The sequence below is a fragment of the Onychomys torridus genome, chromosome 2 (genome assembly GCF_903995425.1).
Source record: "Onychomys torridus chromosome 2, mOncTor1.1, whole genome shotgun sequence".
Taxonomy (NCBI): Eukaryota; Metazoa; Chordata; class Mammalia; order Rodentia; family Cricetidae; genus Onychomys; species Onychomys torridus.
This window is the reverse complement of record NC_050444.1, coordinates 66577955-66599140: the sequence shown is the minus strand read 5'-3', so window position 1 is coordinate 66599140 and position 21186 is coordinate 66577955. Positions and strand designations below refer to the sequence as shown.

At 50.0% G+C, this 21186-nt stretch overlaps 1 protein-coding gene across 1 annotated transcript in view; it reads right to left on the bottom strand.

Moving 5' to 3' along the window:
- LOC118577177 (stimulated by retinoic acid gene 6 protein-like) overlaps nt 1-21186 on the bottom strand; it is a 41612-nt gene that overhangs the window by 12351 nt on the left and 8075 nt on the right. The window contains exons 2-10 of the mRNA XM_036177251.1: nt 19852-19927; nt 17726-17826; nt 12303-12433; nt 11018-11138; nt 9834-9879; nt 6231-6359; nt 5859-5929; nt 4364-4475; nt 639-792 (exon numbers count right to left, since the gene is read on the bottom strand). Of these exons, the coding sequence (XP_036033144.1) occupies nt 639-792; nt 4364-4475; nt 5859-5929; nt 6231-6359; nt 9834-9879; nt 11018-11138; nt 12303-12433; nt 17726-17826; nt 19852-19927 (941 nt within the window). The remainder of the gene's footprint in view (nt 1-638; nt 793-4363; nt 4476-5858; nt 5930-6230; nt 6360-9833; nt 9880-11017; nt 11139-12302; nt 12434-17725; nt 17827-19851; nt 19928-21186) is intronic.

Here is a 21186-nt window from a genome sequence, read left to right as displayed (position 1 = left end):
CCATTCCCAGGCCCTGGACTGTTTCAATGGAGAAAGGGAGCGGAACACAGAACGCACTTGCCTCACTCTGTTTCCTGACAGTAATGTGACCCACTGCCTCAAGCTCCTGCCCTTGGATTTCCGTGTGGGACAGACTGTGCCTTGAAGTGTGAGCCAGAATAAATATCTCCCTTAGGTGGCTTTTGTAAGTGTTGTTTATCACCACAATGGGAAAGGGAACTAAAACAACTACTTAAAATGAGAAATGTCTAAGGCGGTGGTTCCCTGACTTCCTAACGCTGCGGCCCTTTACTATGGTTTCTCATGTTGGTGACCCCCAACCATAAAAGTATTTTCATTGCTACTTCATAACTGTAAGTTTGCTACTGTTAGGAGTCATAATGTAAATCTCTGTGTTTTCCAATGGTCTTATGAAAGGGTTGTTCAACTCCCAAGGGTCATGACCCACAGGTTGAAAACCTGTTTTGTGGACACATTCAGTTCAACCCCAAATGTGTTTTAACAAAATGGACTGTCCTGGGCTCTCTGTCCTAGTGGATCCAGGAAGGCACAGGTTAACTCGTAACACAAAAGAAATCCAGGCACCCTGGTCAGGCAATTTCAATGCTATATAGATGATGGGGAGTGGATGGCTTTACCTTTAGAGACACTGATCAGTTCTTTCACCTGTAGGATGACGGGGGTCAAGGTCCCCGTCTCATTCATGTGGGTGAGGTAGCTCTGCAGCCTGTCTTCAAATATATCCAGCTCATCTCTCACAAGTAGAAACACACAGAACTCCATGACGATGAACTGGCAATGCAGATGAACAGGCATCAAGGTCTCCCAAGACCAGCTCAGTGTGGGAACAGATTTTTTTTTGGGGGGTGGGGGGCTTGAGGCCAGCCTCTTGCAAGCAGCCAGAACTCTTGAAAGTGACCATGCACAAAGCTTGTCTTTCACACATAATGACACAAAGAACACTAGAGATAATGGAATCCCACAATGGAGGGGTGACCCTAGGGGCAAGACCAGCCCCATCTCCATGGCTCCCTTCACTAATGTAAACAGGAGAGGGTAGTCCACATGACAGCAATGCTTGCCCACTGTCCTGTCTGCCCACCACCACACTGTTGCTTCTCTGGTTCCCGGCACCTTCTTTCTCCACCAAGAAAACCATGCTTGTTTTTCAGAGTGGAGTGCAAGCTGGGTGGTGGCGCATGCCTTAAATCCCAGCACTCGGGAGGCAGAGGCAGGCAGATCTCTGGGAGTTTGAGGCCGGCCTGGGCTATCTACAGAGTGAGTTCCAGAACAACTAGGACTGTTACACAGAGAATCCCTGTCTCAAACCAAAGAAACGGAAAAGGAAAAAGAGAAGGGCGTGGAGTGCAAACACCACTGTCGGCAGGCACTTTCTTAGTCCAGAATAACTCACTGAACTCCAGAACCTTTCCTTTCCACCAAGTCCTTTCTCTCCTTCCATGTCTTACTCCTTCTCTTGGACCCACAGCTTCTCCTGGACTGGGACTATGCTGACTCATCGCTCTGCCCTCTCCTAGCTCTGAACACAGTGCTTACTATACAGTAGATGCTCAATTAATTCTTCAGACACACCATACCACCAAGCCAAGTGAGTTATTCAACGCTGCAGAGAGCTCCACTTGTCCTTTTAAATCCCTCCTCTGGGGAGTGGGGAGATGGCTCAGAGGATGAGGGCCTTGCAGAGCTAGCATGAAGGATCTGAATTTGGTCCCCAGCACCCCCATAAAAAGTCCAGCATGGTGGATGTGCTTGTAACCCCAGAGCTGGGGAGGCAGAGAAAGGCAGATCCCAGGAGTTCAGTGAAACTCCCCTGCCCCAGCCTAATCAGTGATCTTCAGCTCCCAATGCAGATCTTGTCTCAAAAAAACAAGGTTGGCCCCGGTGGTGGTGGCACATGCCTGTAATACCAGCACTCGGGAGGTGGATCTCTGTGAGTTCAAGGCCAGCCTGGTCTACAAAGCTAGTCCAGGACAGGCTCCAAAGCTACAGAGGAACGCTGTCTCAAAACAAAAAACAAAAACAAAACCCCACAAGTTGGGGGTGGGGGTGTTGGGAGATGGCTCAGGAGATAAAGCACTTGTAATAAAATGATGAGGATCAGTGTTCAGATCCCCAGCATTCATATAAAAGCCTGGTGGGCATGGCAGATGCCTGTAATCACATAGCTAGGGAGTAGAGCCAGAGGATTCCCCACAATGAACTTGCTAGCTAGAGTATCACAGTTGCCAAACTCTGGGTTTAGGAAAAGACCCTGCCTAATGAAATAAATGAAGATAATTCAGAAAGACACCTGATTCAACCTCTGGCCTCCATATGCACACACACACACACACACACACATATTTATACATACAAGTACAGTAAATTAATTAATTTTAAAAAGTCTTTTAGCCTTCTGGACTAATTTCCCAGCCTCCCTACATCAGGTATGGCCACATAACCCCATTTGGACAGTGGAGGAGAAGCAGAAGAGACAGGTGGTTCTTCTACAACCTTGTTCAGGAAAACCTTCGGCAAGCATCTTGCTATTTTTCCTCCATGCTGCTGACTAGGTGGCCTTGAGGCCCTAGGTATGGGGCAGCACATGATAGAAGATTTGGGGTGCCTTAATGATTGCAAGGAAGAGAGCTGCCTCCCCTACCTGCACATGCCCTCAGCATTGGGGTTGGGGGTGGGGAGGGCAAACATGAATAGTGACAAGTCACTGGCATTTGAAAGGTATGCTTTGAATGTGATTGAACCCATAGCTCATAGGGTGTGGCACTATTAGGAGGTGTGACCTTGGTGGAGTAGGTGTGGCTTTGTTGGAGGAAGTGTGACCCTGTTGGAAGAAGTCTGTCTGAATTCACTGCCTGTTGCCTGCAGATCAAGATGCAGAACTCTCAGCTCCTTCTCCAGCACCATGTCTGTCTGCATGCTGCCATGTCCCACCATGATGATAATGGACTAAACCTCTGAACTGTAAGCCAATCCCAATTAAATGTTTTCCTTTATAAGAGTTGCCATGGTCATGGTGTCCTACAGCAATAGGAATCCTAACTAAGATAAAAGGCATCAGAACTTCGGTATAACCTAATTAATGCATTCCCTTAAAACTTTAATCACAAATTTACTCTAAAGAAACACCATCCCCCTGCCTTTAAAATGAGCAAAAATAACTAGGCTTTACTGTCTGAATTCTGCATATTACAGCTGCCTTTGATTCAGCCATTTGACTTCCAGCAACTTAGACCATGACCAGTGTTTTGATTTTATATCTGATAAAATACTGAAAGGAGAATTATATCAACATTGAAAACATTTTCTTGAGAAAAGAAAAGCAAATGAAAGATATTTCAGTTTTGATCCATACCATAAACCAATTCTACTTGTCCATGTTCATCTTTAATTTACTGAAATTATTTTTGTGAGAATTAATTACCTGCTGGGCAGTGGTAGTGCATGACTTTAATCTCAGCACTCAGGAGGCAGAGGCAGGCAGATCTCTGAGTTTGAGGCCGGCCTGGTCTACAGAACGAGTTCCAGGACAGCCAGGGCTACATAGAGAAACCCTGTCTCAGAGGAAAAAACAAAAACAAAACAAAGAGAAAGAGAACCAATTACTTTATATTTAAATGACTTAATTCTTCACAGTATAACTTACTATCTATAATTGTACATTTTCTTTAGAGATCATTTCTATCAACTTTCCTGGGTCAATTGTGCATATCAAATGATATTGACCATTTTTTTCCTTATCAACTGTTAGTCAATGCTAAATTTTTTAGTAATACTTTTTTTTATTTTAATGATTTATTTTAACTTTCTGTACATTGGTGTTTTGCCTGCACGTGTGTCTGTGTGAAGGTGTTGGATTCTTTGGAACTGGAGCTACAGACAGAGGTGGGCTGCCATGTGGGTGCTGGGAATTGAACCCGAGTCCTCTGGAAGGGCAGCCAGTGCTCTTAACACTGAACCATCTCCAGCCCCATAAATGCTAAATTTTATCCTATGGATTTTTTTTTAGACATAGTCTCACTAAGAAGCCCTAGTTAGCCTGGAACCATATAGAATAGTTAGCTTTGAACTAAGAGATCCACCTGTCTCTGTCTCCCATGTGCTGGGATTAAAGGCGCAAGTCACTACCAGTTTTATTTGTCCCGGATAACTGTCCTGTGACTGTCTGAGTGAAGGGTCCTTGCAGGTAAAATGGTAGATTGAAAGCACTGTACTTCCTCAACTCACCACATTCTACTGTGACCCAAACTTCAGGTGGAGGCTGCTTGTCCCAAAGACTGGGTGACTGCAGCCCGGATACTTTTCTGTTTACAAAACAGGAAAGGATTTCCCTGGAGCTACTTACAAGGTACAGGCAGATGAATGCCAGCACAAGGGTCCCAATCATCCTGCTGGGGAACTGGAAGCAGGGGTCCCACTCATACACCCTGGCTTGAAACCAAGACTTCTCTCTTTCTCTGTGAATGAATGGACACCAGAAAAGGAACTCTGGGAGTTTCTACCACTTCCCACCTTCCCTCGTCCTTAAGGACAAAAAAAAATGGAGGGATTTTTTTTGGGGGGGGACCACAGAAACCCCAACTTCTCTTGCAGCTCGAGTCTCTGAATAGGTTCTGGTCACCCTGAGTATGACATGGGACCTTGGGAGACTTCTCAGGCCCTTTTGCTCTGTCTTATTTTCTTCTGCCCTGGGAAATGCAGACTAGTGGCTGGTCCAGGCTGGCGCTTCAGCAGCCATGCTGGACCATGAGACAGCCCTGAGGAGGAAAGGTCCACACTAAGATGCTGGAACAGAAACACAGGCGGCTTGTGGGCCGACATCATGGGCGGTGTGGGGCCACTATGGACTGCTCACCTCCGGAGTTCTTATATATGCGAAAATAATACATCCAGGTTTTGTTAATGCCAGTATTATTTCAAATATTTTGATACAGGTCTCCAAAGCTAATTCTCATCACAGTAGGAACTTGGATGCTGTGTGACCTGGGACAAGATACATCCCATCTCTGGGATCTCCCCAGTATGAAGGTGGCTGATGCACAGGTGGGCTGGAGGACTATCTCAGAAGCTCTAGTGGGAAGCTGATTACCCCTACCTACCCTGGACCTTACTTGTTAAGTGAGCTGTCACTACTCCCCGTCCCAAGAAGTGAGACAAGAAGCATGCTCAGGCTCACCAATCTCTGTAGGCCAATCGTCTAGACACAGTAATTATTTTTTCAGCTGGAATTTGATCCAATGGAATATACTCAAATGACTTACTTTTAAAAATGGAAAGTGAAATGTCTCTTTCCTCTTGGAGACTGTAGTGCAGAGGAACCTACCCAGAGTGAAGCCCGGACAGTAAAGAGCACAGTTAGGGCTGGGCAGTGGTGGTGCACACCTTTAATCCCAGCACTCGGGAACCAGGCAGATCTCTGTGAGTACGAGGCCAGCCTGGGCTACAGAGTTCCAGGTTAGGTTTCAAAGAAACTCTGTCTTGAAAAGCCAAAAAAAAAAAAAAAAAAAAAAAAAGCACATTTGGGAGCTCTAAGAAGAACTGGTTCTGAGGTTGTCTCTTAAGCCCCCAGGTCCAGTTGGCCTGATGGATTTCCCCTCCCCCTTTTGGGGAGGGGGGTTCAAGACAGGGTTCTCTGTGTAGCTTTGCACCTTTTGCTGGAACTCACTTGGTAGCCCAGGCTGGCCTCAAACTGGATTCCCTTTTTTGAGTCCTAGGCCCTGTTTTCCTCCCTGATTTTGTCTGCTTTGGATTGGTTCCTCTCCACAGTCCCAGGGTGTGTGGGGGGTGGTGGTGGGGGAGCTGGCTTGAACCCAAGGGTGAAGGGGCAGAGGAGAGCTTACTGCGGGCGAGGCTTTCTCAGGAGCCGCTTCACATGCTCTGCCTGGTGGGCCTCCAACACTGACTTCTCTTCCTGCGAGGACGAGGATGGAGGGGATGTGCTGGCTCACAGATACTTGCTAGGGTTTGGTCTCTTAAGGGGTCATCGCCACGGAGGCCGGGATTTAGGTTCAAGCTTTGCTATCCCACCTCCCGTCATCCCTCGGGGCAGGTTTCAACTTTGTCAGGCTCCAGCTTTCCCTGGTAGGTCAGAGGTCTGGCCCTTCTCAACTCTCCTAGGCCAGGCTGGGCCAGCCACTGCTCTGTCTCCCTCACCTGAGGGGCTGTGCAGGAGAAGCAGAAACAGAGCCCCCCTCCCCGTCTTGAGAACTCACTGCCTGTGGCTCCAGGCCCAGGCGGGTTGGCAGAGCCTTAAGGAACATGTGCAGGAAGCGGCCAAGCAGGAAACCCAGGCACAGCAGTGAGGGCCAGTAGAAAATGAGGGTCTCGAACCTTCCTAGAAACTGCAACAGAAACAGAGGTGGCATGGGAGATTAGCAGGCTGTAATGAGGTAAGGCTGGGGCTACACCTATGAAGACATGGTCAGGACTGTCTGTCCAGAGGCTCCCACCAGGATCCACCTTCCCTGAACAACTAAAGCAGTAACCAATCCTTGTTCTACATGGCCAGCCAATCCTGCTCCCCCCCACACACACACATGTCAGCCAATCACTGCCCCCCCACACACACATGGTCAGTCAATCCCTGCTCCCCACCCCACAAACATATGGTCAGTCAATCCCTGCTCCCCCCCCACACACATGTCAGCCAATCCCTGCTCCCCCCCACACACACACATGGTCAGTCAATCCCTGCTCCCCCACACACACACACATGGTCAGCCAATCCCTGCTCCCCCCCCACACACACACATGGTCAGCCAATCCCTGCTCCCCCACACACACACATGGTCAGTCAATCCCTGTTCCCCCCATCACACACACATGTCAGCCAATCCCTGCTCCCCCCGACACACACACACATGGTCAGTCAATCCCTGCTCCCCCACACACACACACATGGTCAGCCAATCCCTGCTCCCCCCCCCACACACACATGGTCAGCCAATCCCTGCTCCCCCACACACACACATGGTCAGTCAATCCCTGTTCCCCCCATCACACACACATGTCAGCCAATCCCTGCTCCCCCCCCCCCACACACACATGGTCAGTCAATCCCTGTTCCCCCCCCACCCTCCCCACCCCCGCGCACACACACACATGTCAGCCAATCCCTGCTCTCCCCCCCCCCCCGCCACACACACACATGTCAGCCAATCCCTGTTCCCCCCACACACACACACATGGTCAGCCAATCCCTGCTCCCCCCCACACACACACATGGTCAGCCAATCCCTGCTCCCCCCCACACACACACACATGGTCAGCCAATCCCTGCTCCCCCCCCCACACATGGTCAGCCAATCCCTGCTCTTCCCCCCCCACACACATGTCAGCCAATCCCTGTTCCCCCCCCACACACACACACATGTCAGCCAATCCCTGCTCTCCCCCCACACACACACACATGTCAGCCAATCCCTGCTCCCCCACCACACACACACACACATGGTCAGTCAATCCCTGCTCCCCCCCACACACATGGTCAGCCAATCCCTGCTCCCCCACACACACACATGGTCAGCCAATCCCTGCTCCCCCCCCCACACACACACATGGTCAGCCAATCACTGCTCCCCCCCACACACACACACACATGTCAGCCAATCCCTGCTCCCCCCCCCACACACACACATGGTCAGCCAATCCCTGCTCCCCCCACACACACATGGTCAGCCAATCCCTGCTCCCCCCCCACACACATGGTCAGTCAATCCCTGCTCCCCCCCCCACACACATGGTCAGCCAATCCCTGCTCCCCCCCACCACACACACACATGGTCAGCCAATCCCTGCTCCCCCACACACACATGGTTAGCCAATCCCTGCTCCACACACACACACACACACACACATGGTCAGTCAATCCCTGCTCCCCCCACACACACATGGTCAGTCAATCCCTGCTCCCCCCCCACACACACACACATGGTCAGCCAATCCCTGCTCCCACTACATGGTCAGAAGAAAAATGGATTTGAGTCCAGCAACCCCAGATAGAAAACTTTGAGCCTTTTTAGCTAATGAAAAAGCAGCTTGTTTTGTTTTAATCTAAGAAAGTAAATGTCCCTTTTGGGAAATGGAGACTGGAATACAGGGGTGAGGAGGTAGACGGAAGGAAGAAAGGGGGTAGGGGAAGGGAGAAATAGAGATGAAAGAAGGGAGGGGAGGCAGTGGGGATCGAAAGGGAAGAGGGGGGGTGGAGAGCAACAGGTTTCTCAGGGGACTGTTTTCAACCTTTTTTAAATGCCTTTTTTAAAAAAAAACAAAAACCTGCTTTCAAACGCTAGTGGCACTCAGCTTTCACCATGTACTGGTTGCTTTTATGTTTTGTCACATTCTGGGGGCCTCGTCCCCCCAGGGAACTGGGGTTTGGTGCTGTGATGGATGTAAGGGTACAGGATGCAGCGGCCCTGAGATGGAGGTGTCAGTTTCCTCCTTCTCCAGTCCACACTGGCTTGCCGTGACCGCGGCCACACTTTCCTGTTTCTTCCCCGTGTCTGTACGGCCCTCCATGGACATTGGAACTTCGCACATGGCAGTTGGGCATCAAAGTCTGAATTAGAAGATCCTACCCTCTCCCTAAGCAGCCCTAAACACTTGGACCTTCAAGCACACCTCTGGGAGACTGAGAGGTCAAGAAGGGGCTGAAGGAAGGCTGTGACCCAGATCCAGGCCCTGCAGTCAGTGGTAAAGAAGAATCCCTGGGCAGAGGTTTGCCAGGTGTGCCCAGGCCGGAGTAGAGAAGTGGAGGGAATGCCCAGCTGATCTGTCTCACTTTTCTAATAGGCTCTGCCTCACGTCTCTTTATCACAAGCATCCAATAGGCCACTGTTGAATCCTGGGAAGGGTGTAAGGCCTGGGTCTGACTCCTCCAGACCTTCCCGGGGGCCCTTCTAAGTGCAGTGTGACACCTGAAAGACCATGAACAGGAAGGGCAGACAGGGGACAAGCCACTTGCTGATGGTATAAGCCTTTACTCTGGGGAAACCTGCAGAGAGAAGGCTTGATCAGGGCCCACTGTCTGCCTGCAAGCTGGCATAGTTAGGGCAGAAAGGGCAGGATGGAGGAAGGAGGTTAAAAAGCATCTGGCTTTGGCCCCAAGTTGGCCATTGCTAGGGGTAACCAGTGAGTGGTCAGTTAAAGAGCGTTCACAGATGACAAGCACCTTTCCTGGCTGGCCATTACTGGGGTCCACAGGACAGGGAAGGTAAAACACTCTAGAGAAATACCTTCAAGTACTGCTAGAAACCAAATTATAGCAACACCCAGAATTGACACAGTGTAACCAAACGGAGCTTTTGCAGAACAGGGTGAACCTGGCTAATAGGATCCTCCTCAGTTTGCTCCTTTTCTGGGTTGGGAGAACCAGCCTGCAACTTTCACTGACTCTGGGAAGGGCAATGGTGGTCTTGCTGGAAAACTTCCCTGTCTGATTATTTGATGTTATAGCAAGAGAAGCTGGGACCAAGTGGGGTGGAGAGGGGCCTTGACCTTGGCTGGTCCCCGCCTCAGCTCCCAGCTCTGCTGACTCCTGTGACTTACTCGGCAAAGTTGGCATAGACTCTTCACCTCTGAAGTAGGTGTGATGAGCTGCCTTGAGGACCACATGAGACAATGTCTGCCAGTGATGGGGGTGGGGGGGGGGCAGTGAATGAAAGGCACTACACAAACAGAAGCCAGGTGAGCAATGCCCACTCCCCTCCCCCACAGGTGGGGAAACTGATACCCAGGGAAGGCTTGTCTGAGCTCACAGAGCTGGGTGGCCCTGAGGTGGTGACTGAACATTCTGAGTGAGGTCAGCAGGGACTTACCTGCCCATGGGGACACTGTGAGATCTGAAGAATGGTAAGCACAAACCTGCAGGACAGAAGCAGGTTAGGGTGGGCTTCCATGCCAGCACAACCCAGAGCAGCCTGGTGAACACAGCCCACATCCTGCCTGCTACCCCTAGAGAGGACCATATCTGTCCCTTCCTGACTGGGCACCTGCTTGTGCCTAGCTGAGCAGTGCATTTGCTGGGCCTGCCCTAATGGAGGACACATCTTGAAGTCCTTGTGGACCAAGGAGGAAGGCAGGAAATGTTCCTCCTCTCTCTCTCTCTCTCTCTCTCTCTCTCTCTCTCTCTCTCTCTCTAGCATTCAAGGAGGTGGAAGTTCAGGGCCAGCAAGGGATTAACCCAAGCCACTTACAGACACATGGAGCCAGGGCAAGGTCTCAGGTCCCCTGGCTGTGACTAAGGCTCTTGCTGAATGGAGGATTAGGTGGGTGGGTTGGGGAAGGGGAGCAAGGGATGAGTCTCAGAGACTTAGGAGTGAGACTGTTCCAAGGCAGGTCACTCAGTTGACAGAAGCTCCCTGGTGCCAGCCCTGCGTAAGTATGTAATTCTGAAGTCATATTCACCATGAGCCAAGCATCGACCCGGGTGGGAGAAAGGTGCTCTACCAAGGGAAAGGAACACAGAGGCCCAGGGACCAGAGTACAGAGTCCATGAGGCTCTTTCCTGCTCTCTCCCTGGCTTGCTGTGGAACATAAAGAATGATTGGTGAGTGACTAAGTGGAGAGGTAATGGACTATAGGAAATTGTGTGACTGAAGGTGTGTGCTGGACATCCTTAGGGCCTGGAGAAGGAGGAAGAAGAGGCCAAGCCAGGATGGCCCCGAATGTCAAGCAGAGACACAAGAACTTTCTCTAGGAGAAGCCCTGGACATGGGCTCCACTACCTCTATGAGGGCCACTGTCAGTTTCCTTAATTCCTGGCATCTACGAGTATTCTAATCACGAACATCCTCCTAGGATGCACACAGGGTCCTGGACAGACCTTCGGAAGCCTCGGAAGTACCCCAAGAAGGAGCAACAGTGGGGTATTGGGCAAGTCACCTCTGTCCATTCCAGGCCTTGCTGTTCTCCACACAGAATCCCAGGCCATCTCTATCCCCCTGCCTAGATTTCAGCCATGGCCAAAATGGCCAGAAGAAGGCCAGCAGAGTCATCTTACCAGGTCAGGGAGTAGCTGAAGCCCAGAATGGAGCTGACCAGCCGGAACTCTGAGGACAGGCAGGCAAAGAAGGGGAAGTAAGACAGGCCGACTTCCATGCCGCCCAGGAGAAGCACAAAGGCTGGAAGAAATGAGACCGAGCGTTGTGATGTTCCGTTCTGAGCTAGGTTGGGGCCTCAGGACCTAAGAGCCAACTGGAAGAGCCCTAGGCCATGGCAGAGGAATGCAGCAGTATCCTTCATTCAGCCACAGCCTCTTCCTGCTCCCCTCCCCATGGTTGGTGCCAGCTGAGCATGGAGATGAACACCGGAGTCGTTACATGTGAGTAGCTCACAGTATTGCAGGCAGAGACAAGCCAGCCAGCAAACCGAAACATCTGTGAGGACAGCACCCAGGTGTATCATGGGGGCCCAGACAGACGTGTTGTGTGTACTGGATGGCACTTGAGGGAAGGTGGTGGTCACACTGGCCCACCTACTGTGCACACTAGAGAGCACTCTCTATGGAAGTGATGGTCACATTGGCCCCGCCGCTGGCTAGCTCTGAGATGGACTGACAGCATCTAGGAAAGGCCTAGTCATCCAAGATGACCCTTACTATGTGTCAGCTTTGAGATGCTCCTGGGCCAGGCACTGCATGGCAGAAAGGACCAGGGTTCTTGCTTTGACAGTGGGGAAGACTGGCAGGAGAGCAGTCTGAAATGAGCTGCAACAGAGGCACATTCATCCTGCCACAGGGACACAGACAAGGAAGCCAGTGATACCCCATCCCCGGGAGGCAAAGAATGGAGCAGCCTTCCTGGAGGTGTTGACTGTACTCCATCAGTGCAAAGAGGAGTTTGTAAAAATGGAGAGAAGGGTCTGGAATTGTACGAGAGCTCACCAAATCTGTAGGTCAGAGTAGCTCCTTTAAATAAAGCATGGAACCTGGGGAGAGAGGCCTCGGGCCAGTGGCCAAAGACACATGCATCATTCCTTGAGGAGGAGCCCCAGAAACTGCAGCTTTTAGGAGGCAACAGCCTCGGAGGACTGGCTGCAGAAGATGAGGAAGCTTCTACTTCCTGTGCCTTTGTTGTTTGTCTAAAGCACCTCTGAGTGTAACTGCGGAGAAGCCCCCCAGGCAAGCTGGGAAGCATTGTGGGCTACTAAGCATTGACTTTGGGTAAGTAATAGGCTAAGAAGAATGTGGCTGCTCACAGAACTTATCCCTCCAGACCACCCCCACGGCCTCTGAGAGCAAGCATGTCCAGGTGACATTTGCAGGATGTATGAGGCAGGCCTGGTACCTTGGGCCCACTGTGGAACCTTCAGGGGCTGGTAGCCTTCTGAGAACAGGAACATGACCTTATTGGCTGTGGCCCCAAAGGCAACTCCATAGGACCACCGGTTGCTGAAAGTCCCCACAAAGTCCAGAGGCCTGTAGATGACAGAAACGGTGTGTGGGTCTCTGGAGAACCTTGAAAGCAGCCATCCCACCAGTTGGAGGGATTGTGGGAGAGGGAGCTGCTCATTGCAACCAAGGTCTGGAGCTAAGCACAGATTCGGGGCTCTAAAGTGAGGAAGACACAGTTCTTCCCAGAGGTCCTGCAAATCTAGTAGGGATGGATGGAGCAAGGGTGCTGGGAGCCATGACACCTAGCTGGGAGCCATGACACCAGGCAAAACGGAACAAGTTTTTATTAGATACAGACGATGTGACTTGAATACCAAAACAAGGAGCATGTCTCATCAGAATTAGGGAGACTGTCAGGCACCCAGACACAGCCTATGAAGACTCTTCCCTCTGATATCTCTGATGAAGGTCTGGGTGTCATTGGCTAAGTTGGTACCATGTAAAGGAAAGGGCTAAAACTATGCCACTTCAAAATATGCCATTTTGGCATAAGGGATATTTTGAATTAAAGATACTTGACCAAAAAAAAAAAAAAATGAGAGTTAAAAGACAGTATGGGGCTAGAGAATGGCTCAGCACTTCAAAGCAATGGTTGCTCTTCCAGAGGACCCTGGTTTCATTCCCAACACCCATAGGATGGCTCACAACCATCTATAAATCCCAGTCCTGGATCATGCAAAGCCCTCTTCTAGCCTCCATGAGCATTGCATGAACATGGTATGCAGACATACGTGCAGGCATAACACCCATACATATAAAATAAAAATTAAGGTAAAAAAAATCCTTAGGGGAAAAAACACACACAGAGAATGAGGGGCCAGAGAGCAGACTCCACAGTTAGAGTGCATACCACTCTGGTGGAGGAGCTGAGTTTGATCCCTAGCACCCTGTCAGGTGGCTCACAGCTAAATGTCTGTTAACTCCAGGACCAGGGGGCTTTGCCATGTCTGGACTCTGAGGGCAGCTGCACTCACACAAATAAAAATACATCTTTAAGAAGCACTATAAAAATATTTCTCTGACCAAGTTAAAAATAGCAGATGAAATTCCCATGTAAAAGATACCCTCAAAGATCAGAGAAATGGCATGATTGTTCTCATGGATGAGAAGTTGAGGCCAAGAGAATTCCACACAGGTCTGTAAAATAACACTCATTCGCTACTTACTCTCAGTTTTTCCAAACTTACTACACACACACACACACACACACACACACACACACACACACACACACACACACTGCTTTTTAAAAGGTGTGTGTGTGTGTGTGTGTGTGTGTGTGTGTGTGTGTGTTGCCTATGGAAGTCAAAAGACAATAACTGTGGGAGTCAATTCTCTCCTTCCACCATGTGGGGATCTAGTGAGCGTCCCTGGGCTTGGTGGGCAGGTTCCTTTACCCACTGAGCCACCTTACTGGTCCTACATGTCCAACTTTAACTGCATCTTAGAATCTCCGTGTCCTTATGGGCTCCTGGGCCTTTAAAAGTCACATTAAGTAAATGAATATGTTTTTCCCTGTCAGTTTCTCTTCCGTCAATTTAATTCTCTTGACATTTTGGTTGTGAGTCTAGTCTTTAATGGCTGAACCATCCCTGGAGACCACAATTTAACTCTCAACCCAGCTGGAAAACCCTACAAGAAGTGAAATTTGCCCTCCCTAAAGTGACTCTGCTTTCCTGCCCATGGCTGACTGGACAGTGGGTCACTGCTGGAGTCTGGATGTTCAGGCCAATATATGGCCTTGTCTTTTTCTCACTGTGACCCTGGCTGTTAACTGTTGCAGTCACTCCAAGTCATGATCGGAGTGCTACGACAGAAGAGCCAAGGTCACAGGAAGAGGAACATGGCACAATGGCTCGGAGGTACCCCAGTGACATGGAAGGACAGAAAAAGACAGTCATTTTCCCTGGGGGTCTCCTCTCAGTTCTCAGGAAATCAGTTACTGTGAAAGCTTTGTAACTTCCTTTTTAAAAGTTCCCTCTTTCTGTTTCCTGTGGTTAAATGTAAGGTTAGATAATGTTTCTCCTAAGCAAAGGAGTTTTCTGTGATTCAAAATAGCAGCTGCATTTGGGAAGGGCTCTCCAACCAGAATCAGAGCCTGGAGTTCGGAATACTGGGGGCAGTCCTCGAATACCAGCACGTGGGAGGTGGAGGCAAGAGAATCAGGAGTTCAAGGTCATCCTTGGCTTCCTAGTGAATTTGAGGCTCATTGAGTAACATGATACTCTGTTATAACGAGAAAAACAGAGTGCACTCTGGTGACCTGAGAGCTGGTCACTACAAACCAGAGTCCTGATGACCACTTCCACCTTCTAGTAAGCTCAGCCTGAGGAGCTGTCTTCATCTCCTGCCCCAGCAACCTGTCTCTGCTGCTTTCTGCAGCACCAAATTCATGTTCCTGTTTCAGACTCCCGCCCTCAATGTCACCGTTGAGGGAACTATGAAGTCTGCAGAGGGTGCATGACCTCGGGAGGAACTCCAGCTCAGTGCAGTTTGCAGAGACGCATCTTGTCAAACCGAATTCCATCAAGACCCAACTATGGTACTTAGGGTGTATGTGAGACTCAGTTTCCCAAAGTTTACAGAAGAGACAGAAGCTCCATGCTTTGCTTATCCTGGAGTCATTGTGGCCAGCAGATGAAGCTGGAGAATGTCATGCAGACAAGAAGGGATGGGATGTATTAGCTATTTTTCTGTTGCTGTGATAAAATACCCCCAACAAAAAGCAAATGGGGGTGGGGTGTTATTTTGACGTATAGTTCTAGAAGGGATGCAATCCACTGTGGTGTGGAAGGCATGAGCATGGAGCTGGCCACATAGTTCTGATCACATTTCATCTGAGCACAGGAAGCAGAGAGAGAGGGAGAGAACAGGAAACAGGGCCTAGATGTACAGCCTCAAAGCCCACCCCTGCTGACATACTTCCTCCAGCAAGGCTCTTCCCCTGGAAGGTCTCATCACCTTCCCAAACATGGCCACCGACTAGGGATAAGGTGTTCAAATACATGAACCGACAAGGGACATTTCTCATTCAAACTAGAGCAGGGAGTATCAGTGACAACGAGAGGCAGAATGACTAAGAGAACCAGGGGTTGTGCCATGAGCCAATCAAATGAGCCATGATCACGTCAATCCAGGAAGTTTAATGTGGTTGCCTCAACTTCTGTCACATGTCCAGTGTGGGGTCAAAGGATCTTTATCTATGTGACAGTTAATCACATTGTCAATTTGATGAGATTAAAGATCACCATGGAAATATGTCTCTGAGTATATCCATGAAGATGTTTCTAGAAAGTTCTAGCTGACCAGCTCTGAATGTGGATAATATCATCCCATAGTTTGGATCCTGGTTGAACAGAAAGGAGAAAGTGAACAGACAACCAGCCTCCACCTCTCTCTGCTTCCAGACTGCAGATGCAATGTGACCGTCACCTGCCTCCTACTCTTGCATCCTGTCTTCTCTGCCATGATGAAGGGTGCTGCTCCTCAGATTGTGAGCCAAAAGAAACTCCTCCTTCTCTCTGTTGCTTTTTGTCCAGTATTTGGTCACAGCAATAGAAAAAAGTGACTAACAGCCAGTCTCAGCCCTTTGCCGTGCCACGTAGCTTGCACCCAATGGAGTGGGAGGGGCTGACTGTCCCAGCAAGAGGCATCCAGAAGGAACCTAGCTTGGGCCTTGTGGTTGGGCTTTTCCTGCCTCCCAGATTACCCTTAGCCTCTGTCCTGGCATCCTGGCCCCTTCTCCTGAGGCTGAGTTCTCAAGACATCTGCTGCGTGTGTGTTTGATTCGATGGTGGCATGGGAGGATCAGAGAGAAGAGCAAACTGGGTCAATAGCTGTGCAGTAAATACTAACTCCACAGTGATGATGGCAATGATGCTGGTAATGCTGCTGCTGATGGAGTCATGAGACAGAATAATTAGAACTGAAGAAAAATGTGCTAAGAGGTACAAACACGCAGAATGGCAGAACTAGGAAGCCCCTGGAAGCTGGGCAGGATCTCACATGTGCTCCATGATTCCATCCCAACCAGAAGGGTGGCTGCTTTTGGTCATTAGGGACCTTTTGCTTCTTGTTTCCTGAGGTGGCCACAGTCCCCAGAGTGGGAGGGCATTGTTTATTTGGATGTGAACTCTTTCTCACTGTCTTGTGTGTTTGAAGACTTGGTCCCCAGCCAAGGGTGTGGTTTTGGAAGGCTATGGATCTTCAGAGAAGGTAGGAATGGGCCTTTGAAGGTTAGAGCGCAGTGTTGCTTCCTGTCTAGCCTCTGCTCCCTGACCTGGCTGCTGTGTGAGGAGCTCTGCCACTCACTCCTGCTGCCCCAAACCAGGCTGCTCCAGCCTCCACACCCTCCTCACCTTGATGGACTGTGCTCTCTAAACTGTGAGACACAATAAGCCTCAGCTCCCTTAAGTTGTCTCTGTCTGAAGGCTTGTCATAGCAGTGAAGGAATAACTGTCATGGAGGGCCTTCCCATGGCTGTCTGGATCTCCTTGAACAGTTTCTCCCTAGCTGGGCAGCCCTGGGTGCTGATGGTGGCAGTGACTGAGAGGGCTCTGGCCTCTCAGAGCATTGTTTAGAGAAGGGATGTGTACTAGCTAGTTTTATTTCAACTTCTATAAACCAGAGTCAGCAGAGAAGGAGCCTCAATTGAGAGAATGCCTCCATAAGATCCAGCTGTAAGGCATTTCTTAATTAGTGATGGATGTGGGCGGGCCCAGACCATTGTGGGTGGGGTCACCCCTGGGCTGCTGGGTCCTGGGTTCTATAAGAAAGCAGGCTGAGGGGCTGGAGAGATGGCTCAGAGGTTAAGAGCACTGGCTGTTCTTCCAGAGGTCCTGAGTTCAATTCCCAGCAACCACATGGGGGCTCACAACCATCTACAATGAAAGATCTGGTGCCCTCTTCTGGTCTGCAGGTTGAACACTCACTGTATACATAATAAATAAATAAATCTTTAAAAAAAAAAAAAAAGAAAGAAAGAAAGGAAGAAAGAAAGCAGGCTGAGCAAGCCAGTAAGCAGTAACCCTCACGGCCTCTGCATCAGCTCCTGCCTCCAGGTTCCTACTGGTTTGAGTTCCTGTCCTGGCTTTCTTTGATGATGGACTACAATGTGGAAATGTTAGCCAGCTAAACCCTCTCCCCTTTTGATCACAGTGTTTCATCACAGCCACAGAAACCCTAACACGGGGTGGAAGAGCAAGATGCATGCAGTGGGAGAAGACTGGATCCTGGGAGCTACGTGGCCTTGTAATCTGTGTGGGTCCCAACCACGGGTTACCCCAAGCTTCAGAAGATGACACTGATTAAACTCACATGATGATCCCAAAGTGGTCCCCCAGGAGGTAGAAGGTGTCATCTCTTCGTCTACGATGCTCTCGTCTTTGGAGGAAAGACAAGACCAAAATGATGAAAAGCTGTAAGGAGAGAACAGTGTGGTCAGGGGGCCAGTCGTCCTCAGGGTGGCCTTGGGGCCTCACAGGAAAAGAACATGTGGGCAAGCGGTTAAAGCGGCTGTGACACCTTGAACCCCACATACTTCAGAGCGACCAGAAGGTTCTATACTGACCTTTCCTCTGTGTGGCTTGTTACAGACAGAGGTTCAAATCCAGCCTCTCTCACACACTGCTGGGAGGGAGGTGAGCCCTCCCTGTACCTTGGTTTCTGTCTGTAGAGAGGCAGCCATGCCTGCCAGGTTTCGGATTTTTCTCCCTTTCATTTCTGTGGATGTGGTCATGTTCTCAAGCACCGGATGCATCTTCTTTATCCTACCTTTATCAGGAACTTTTTGAGAATTGTCTATATGTGCTCTCTTGGTTTCCTCGTCTCTAATGGCCCCTCAGACCCTGCCATTGCATTGAAGGCGCTATGACTGAAGTCACCAGCAGCCATTTTATTGCTCAAAGCAGCGCCCGACTCCAGCCTGATCTGCCCACAGTGCCCCAGGCAGATGATGATTCTTGCTTTTCCCATTTTTTCTCCAAGCCCCCGGCCAGCTCATTCTTTCCCTGACTTCTGGGGAGAGAGCTCCTTGTGGCTTTGTCCAAGCCTTCTCTTCCTGTCCTTACCCTCCTCCCTAGTGAAAACGTAATGACAGAAGATTCACAGACGTGTCTACAGGCCCCGCCCTGCTGACCCAGGAGCTCCAGATCTGTCAGGCTCCCCAGCTGGCACTTCTGTTGAAAACTTCTCAAATTCAGCATGTTTTAGGCGAAACTCACCATGTTCCTATCGCCCTGTTCCTTCATCCACCCCAAACCTGGAACTCTCTCCCCTCCCGCCTCCTTCCCACACTGACTCTAGGGTCCCACACACACTGGGCAAGTGCTTTACCACCAACTACCTGCCTAGTCCTCTTTTTACTTGTTTAAGGTGGGCTCTTACGTCTCATCAGATTGTTTAGAAGAGTCTTGAACTCACTCTGTAGCCCAGACTGGCTTGAGCTTTCAACACTCCTGGCTCAACCCTCCTCCATAGGCCCCTAGACTCCCACCTCTCAGTTCTCCACTGGTTTTCAGTTTCTCCACTTTGCATCCCTCTACCCTCCACAGGGCCTTTGCACAGGCTTTCCCTGTCTCTGGAATGTTCTTCACTCCATCTTCCAAGGTGACCTTAACTCAATCTTTACTTCCTTAGGAAAGTCCTTTCTGGGCGTTGAGGAGAGAGCTTAGGAAAGCACTTGCTGCCCAAGCATGAGGACCTGAGTTCGATCCCTGGCATCTACATTAAAACAAACAAGCAAACAGATGTGGTGGCTTCCATCTATAATCCCAAGACTGGGGAGGTAGAGCAAGCATTCCCGTGTGCTGGTTGGCTAGTCACTCTGGTTTAATCACCAAGCCTCAGGTCTCAGTGAGAGACTCTGTCTCAAAAAAACAAGGTGAGGGCTAGAGAGGATGCAGTTAAGAACACTGCCTGCTTCCAGAGGACCTAGGTTCAATCCCCAGCACCCACATGGTACCTCACAACAACCATCTGTAACCCCAGTTCAAGGGCATCCAAGGATACTAGGCATGCACATAGTGTGCTGACATACATGCAGACAAAACATAAATAAGTAAATTCATTTTAAAAATGAAACACAAAAACCAAAGGTGAACTGCACCCGAGGAACAATACCCTGGATAGCCTCTGGCCTCCACATGCATGCACACACATGTTCATGTACACCTGTACACACATGCACAAAAAAGGAAGAAAGGAAACCAAAAGTCCCATGTCCCCGACTCTTGGACCCTCAGTGCTTTCTTTTGTGTGTTTGGAGGCACACTGTAGAAAACTGAGAAGGGGTTCTGGAAGGAAAACCATTTGCTCTCTCCCTTGAGTGATGCAGGCCTGCCCAAAAGCTGTGTGGCAGAGCATCCCAAACTCCCCTCCCCCACTGCACCCTCGCTCTTGCCGCCTCTGGCTCCGTATCCTCTCCCCTGGGCTCCCATACTTACTGATGGGATGAGGGAGTAATGGAGGAAGACCTCCCTGTCCACTGAGCTGTCACAGGTGACATTGAGCTGCCTGGTCCTGGAAAACAGCCATAAGTCAGGGTCATGTCATCAGTCACTGGGACAGCACTGCCTCCAGTCTGCAGAATTGCCCAGGAGTTTGCTTTCCCACCACCCAGCCTGCTCACTCCCTGTCTTCCCAAAAGGACTGCTGTCATCCATTGCTCTGATGATCTATCCAGCATCCCTGGAGCTGACGCTAAGACTCCCATGCATTTCTGGACGACACAGTCATAGGAGATTTGGGTTTGGGGGGTGTTCTTTTTACAGAACACTACAGAAATGCCTGAGTTTTTCACATTTTAAGGAAAACTAATGACCATGAAATCCCTTAATCAGAGCCCTTTCTACCTTCTCAGAGCCTTGGAAGGGCCTTGTATAGGCAAGAAGACTGAGACCTTAGCATCATTAATTTCCCAGAAAGTCAGTCTGTGGACCTGGTTTTTCACAGACAAGGTCAGAAACACCAGTGAGCTGCTGGGGCAGGAGGAAGCCATTTGACTACACACCATGTATGTCCTCCGTGTGCAGGACAAGGCTGGTGGGATCTCAAGGCAGAAACACAGGACAGCTTTCCCTGTCAGGGATTCTCTCTTTTCTAGGCTCCATCACACCTTGCTCCTGCCACCCATGGCCCATCACACCATCGCCCCTCTGATCTTTACTCTTACCATTCCTGACTCCAGTACACCCAGCCAGACATTTCCTCGGCTGTATCCTGTCCCTCAGAGGTCTCAGGGGAGACCACGAACACACACACAGCCCCTGGAATTCTTTAAAATCCTAGCAGCCTATGCTGATTTCACCACAGATCCAAAACCCCTGGCTATCACAGGGCGGGGCTCATGCAGTGAGGAGTAAGACAGAAGTGTTCCACTTTGGCTCTTAGTTAGGAAGGTAAGCTGAGGGTTGGAGACTTAGCTCAGTGGTAGAGCGCTTGCCTAACAAGCGCAAGGCCCTGGGTTCGATCCTCAGCTCCCAAAGAAAAGAAGGTAAGCTGAACCCATGCATCAGTCTCTCTATCTCACACAAAACCCTTCCATGGTGGGAAGGAAGGATCGGGGGCAGGGAGAGAAGAAGCCGTTATTGAAAGAAAAAGGGACCGATCAGAGCTGAGACAAGATCAAAGAGCAACAGCCAACAGGACCGTAGAGTGTGAGACGGCATGGAGGAAGCTCCATACCCACCCAAGAAGTGAGAGCAGGGCCAGTGAGTGACTCCACTGGCAAAGGGGCTTGCCACCAAGCCTGGCAGCCTGAGTTCAGTCCCTATGCGTGG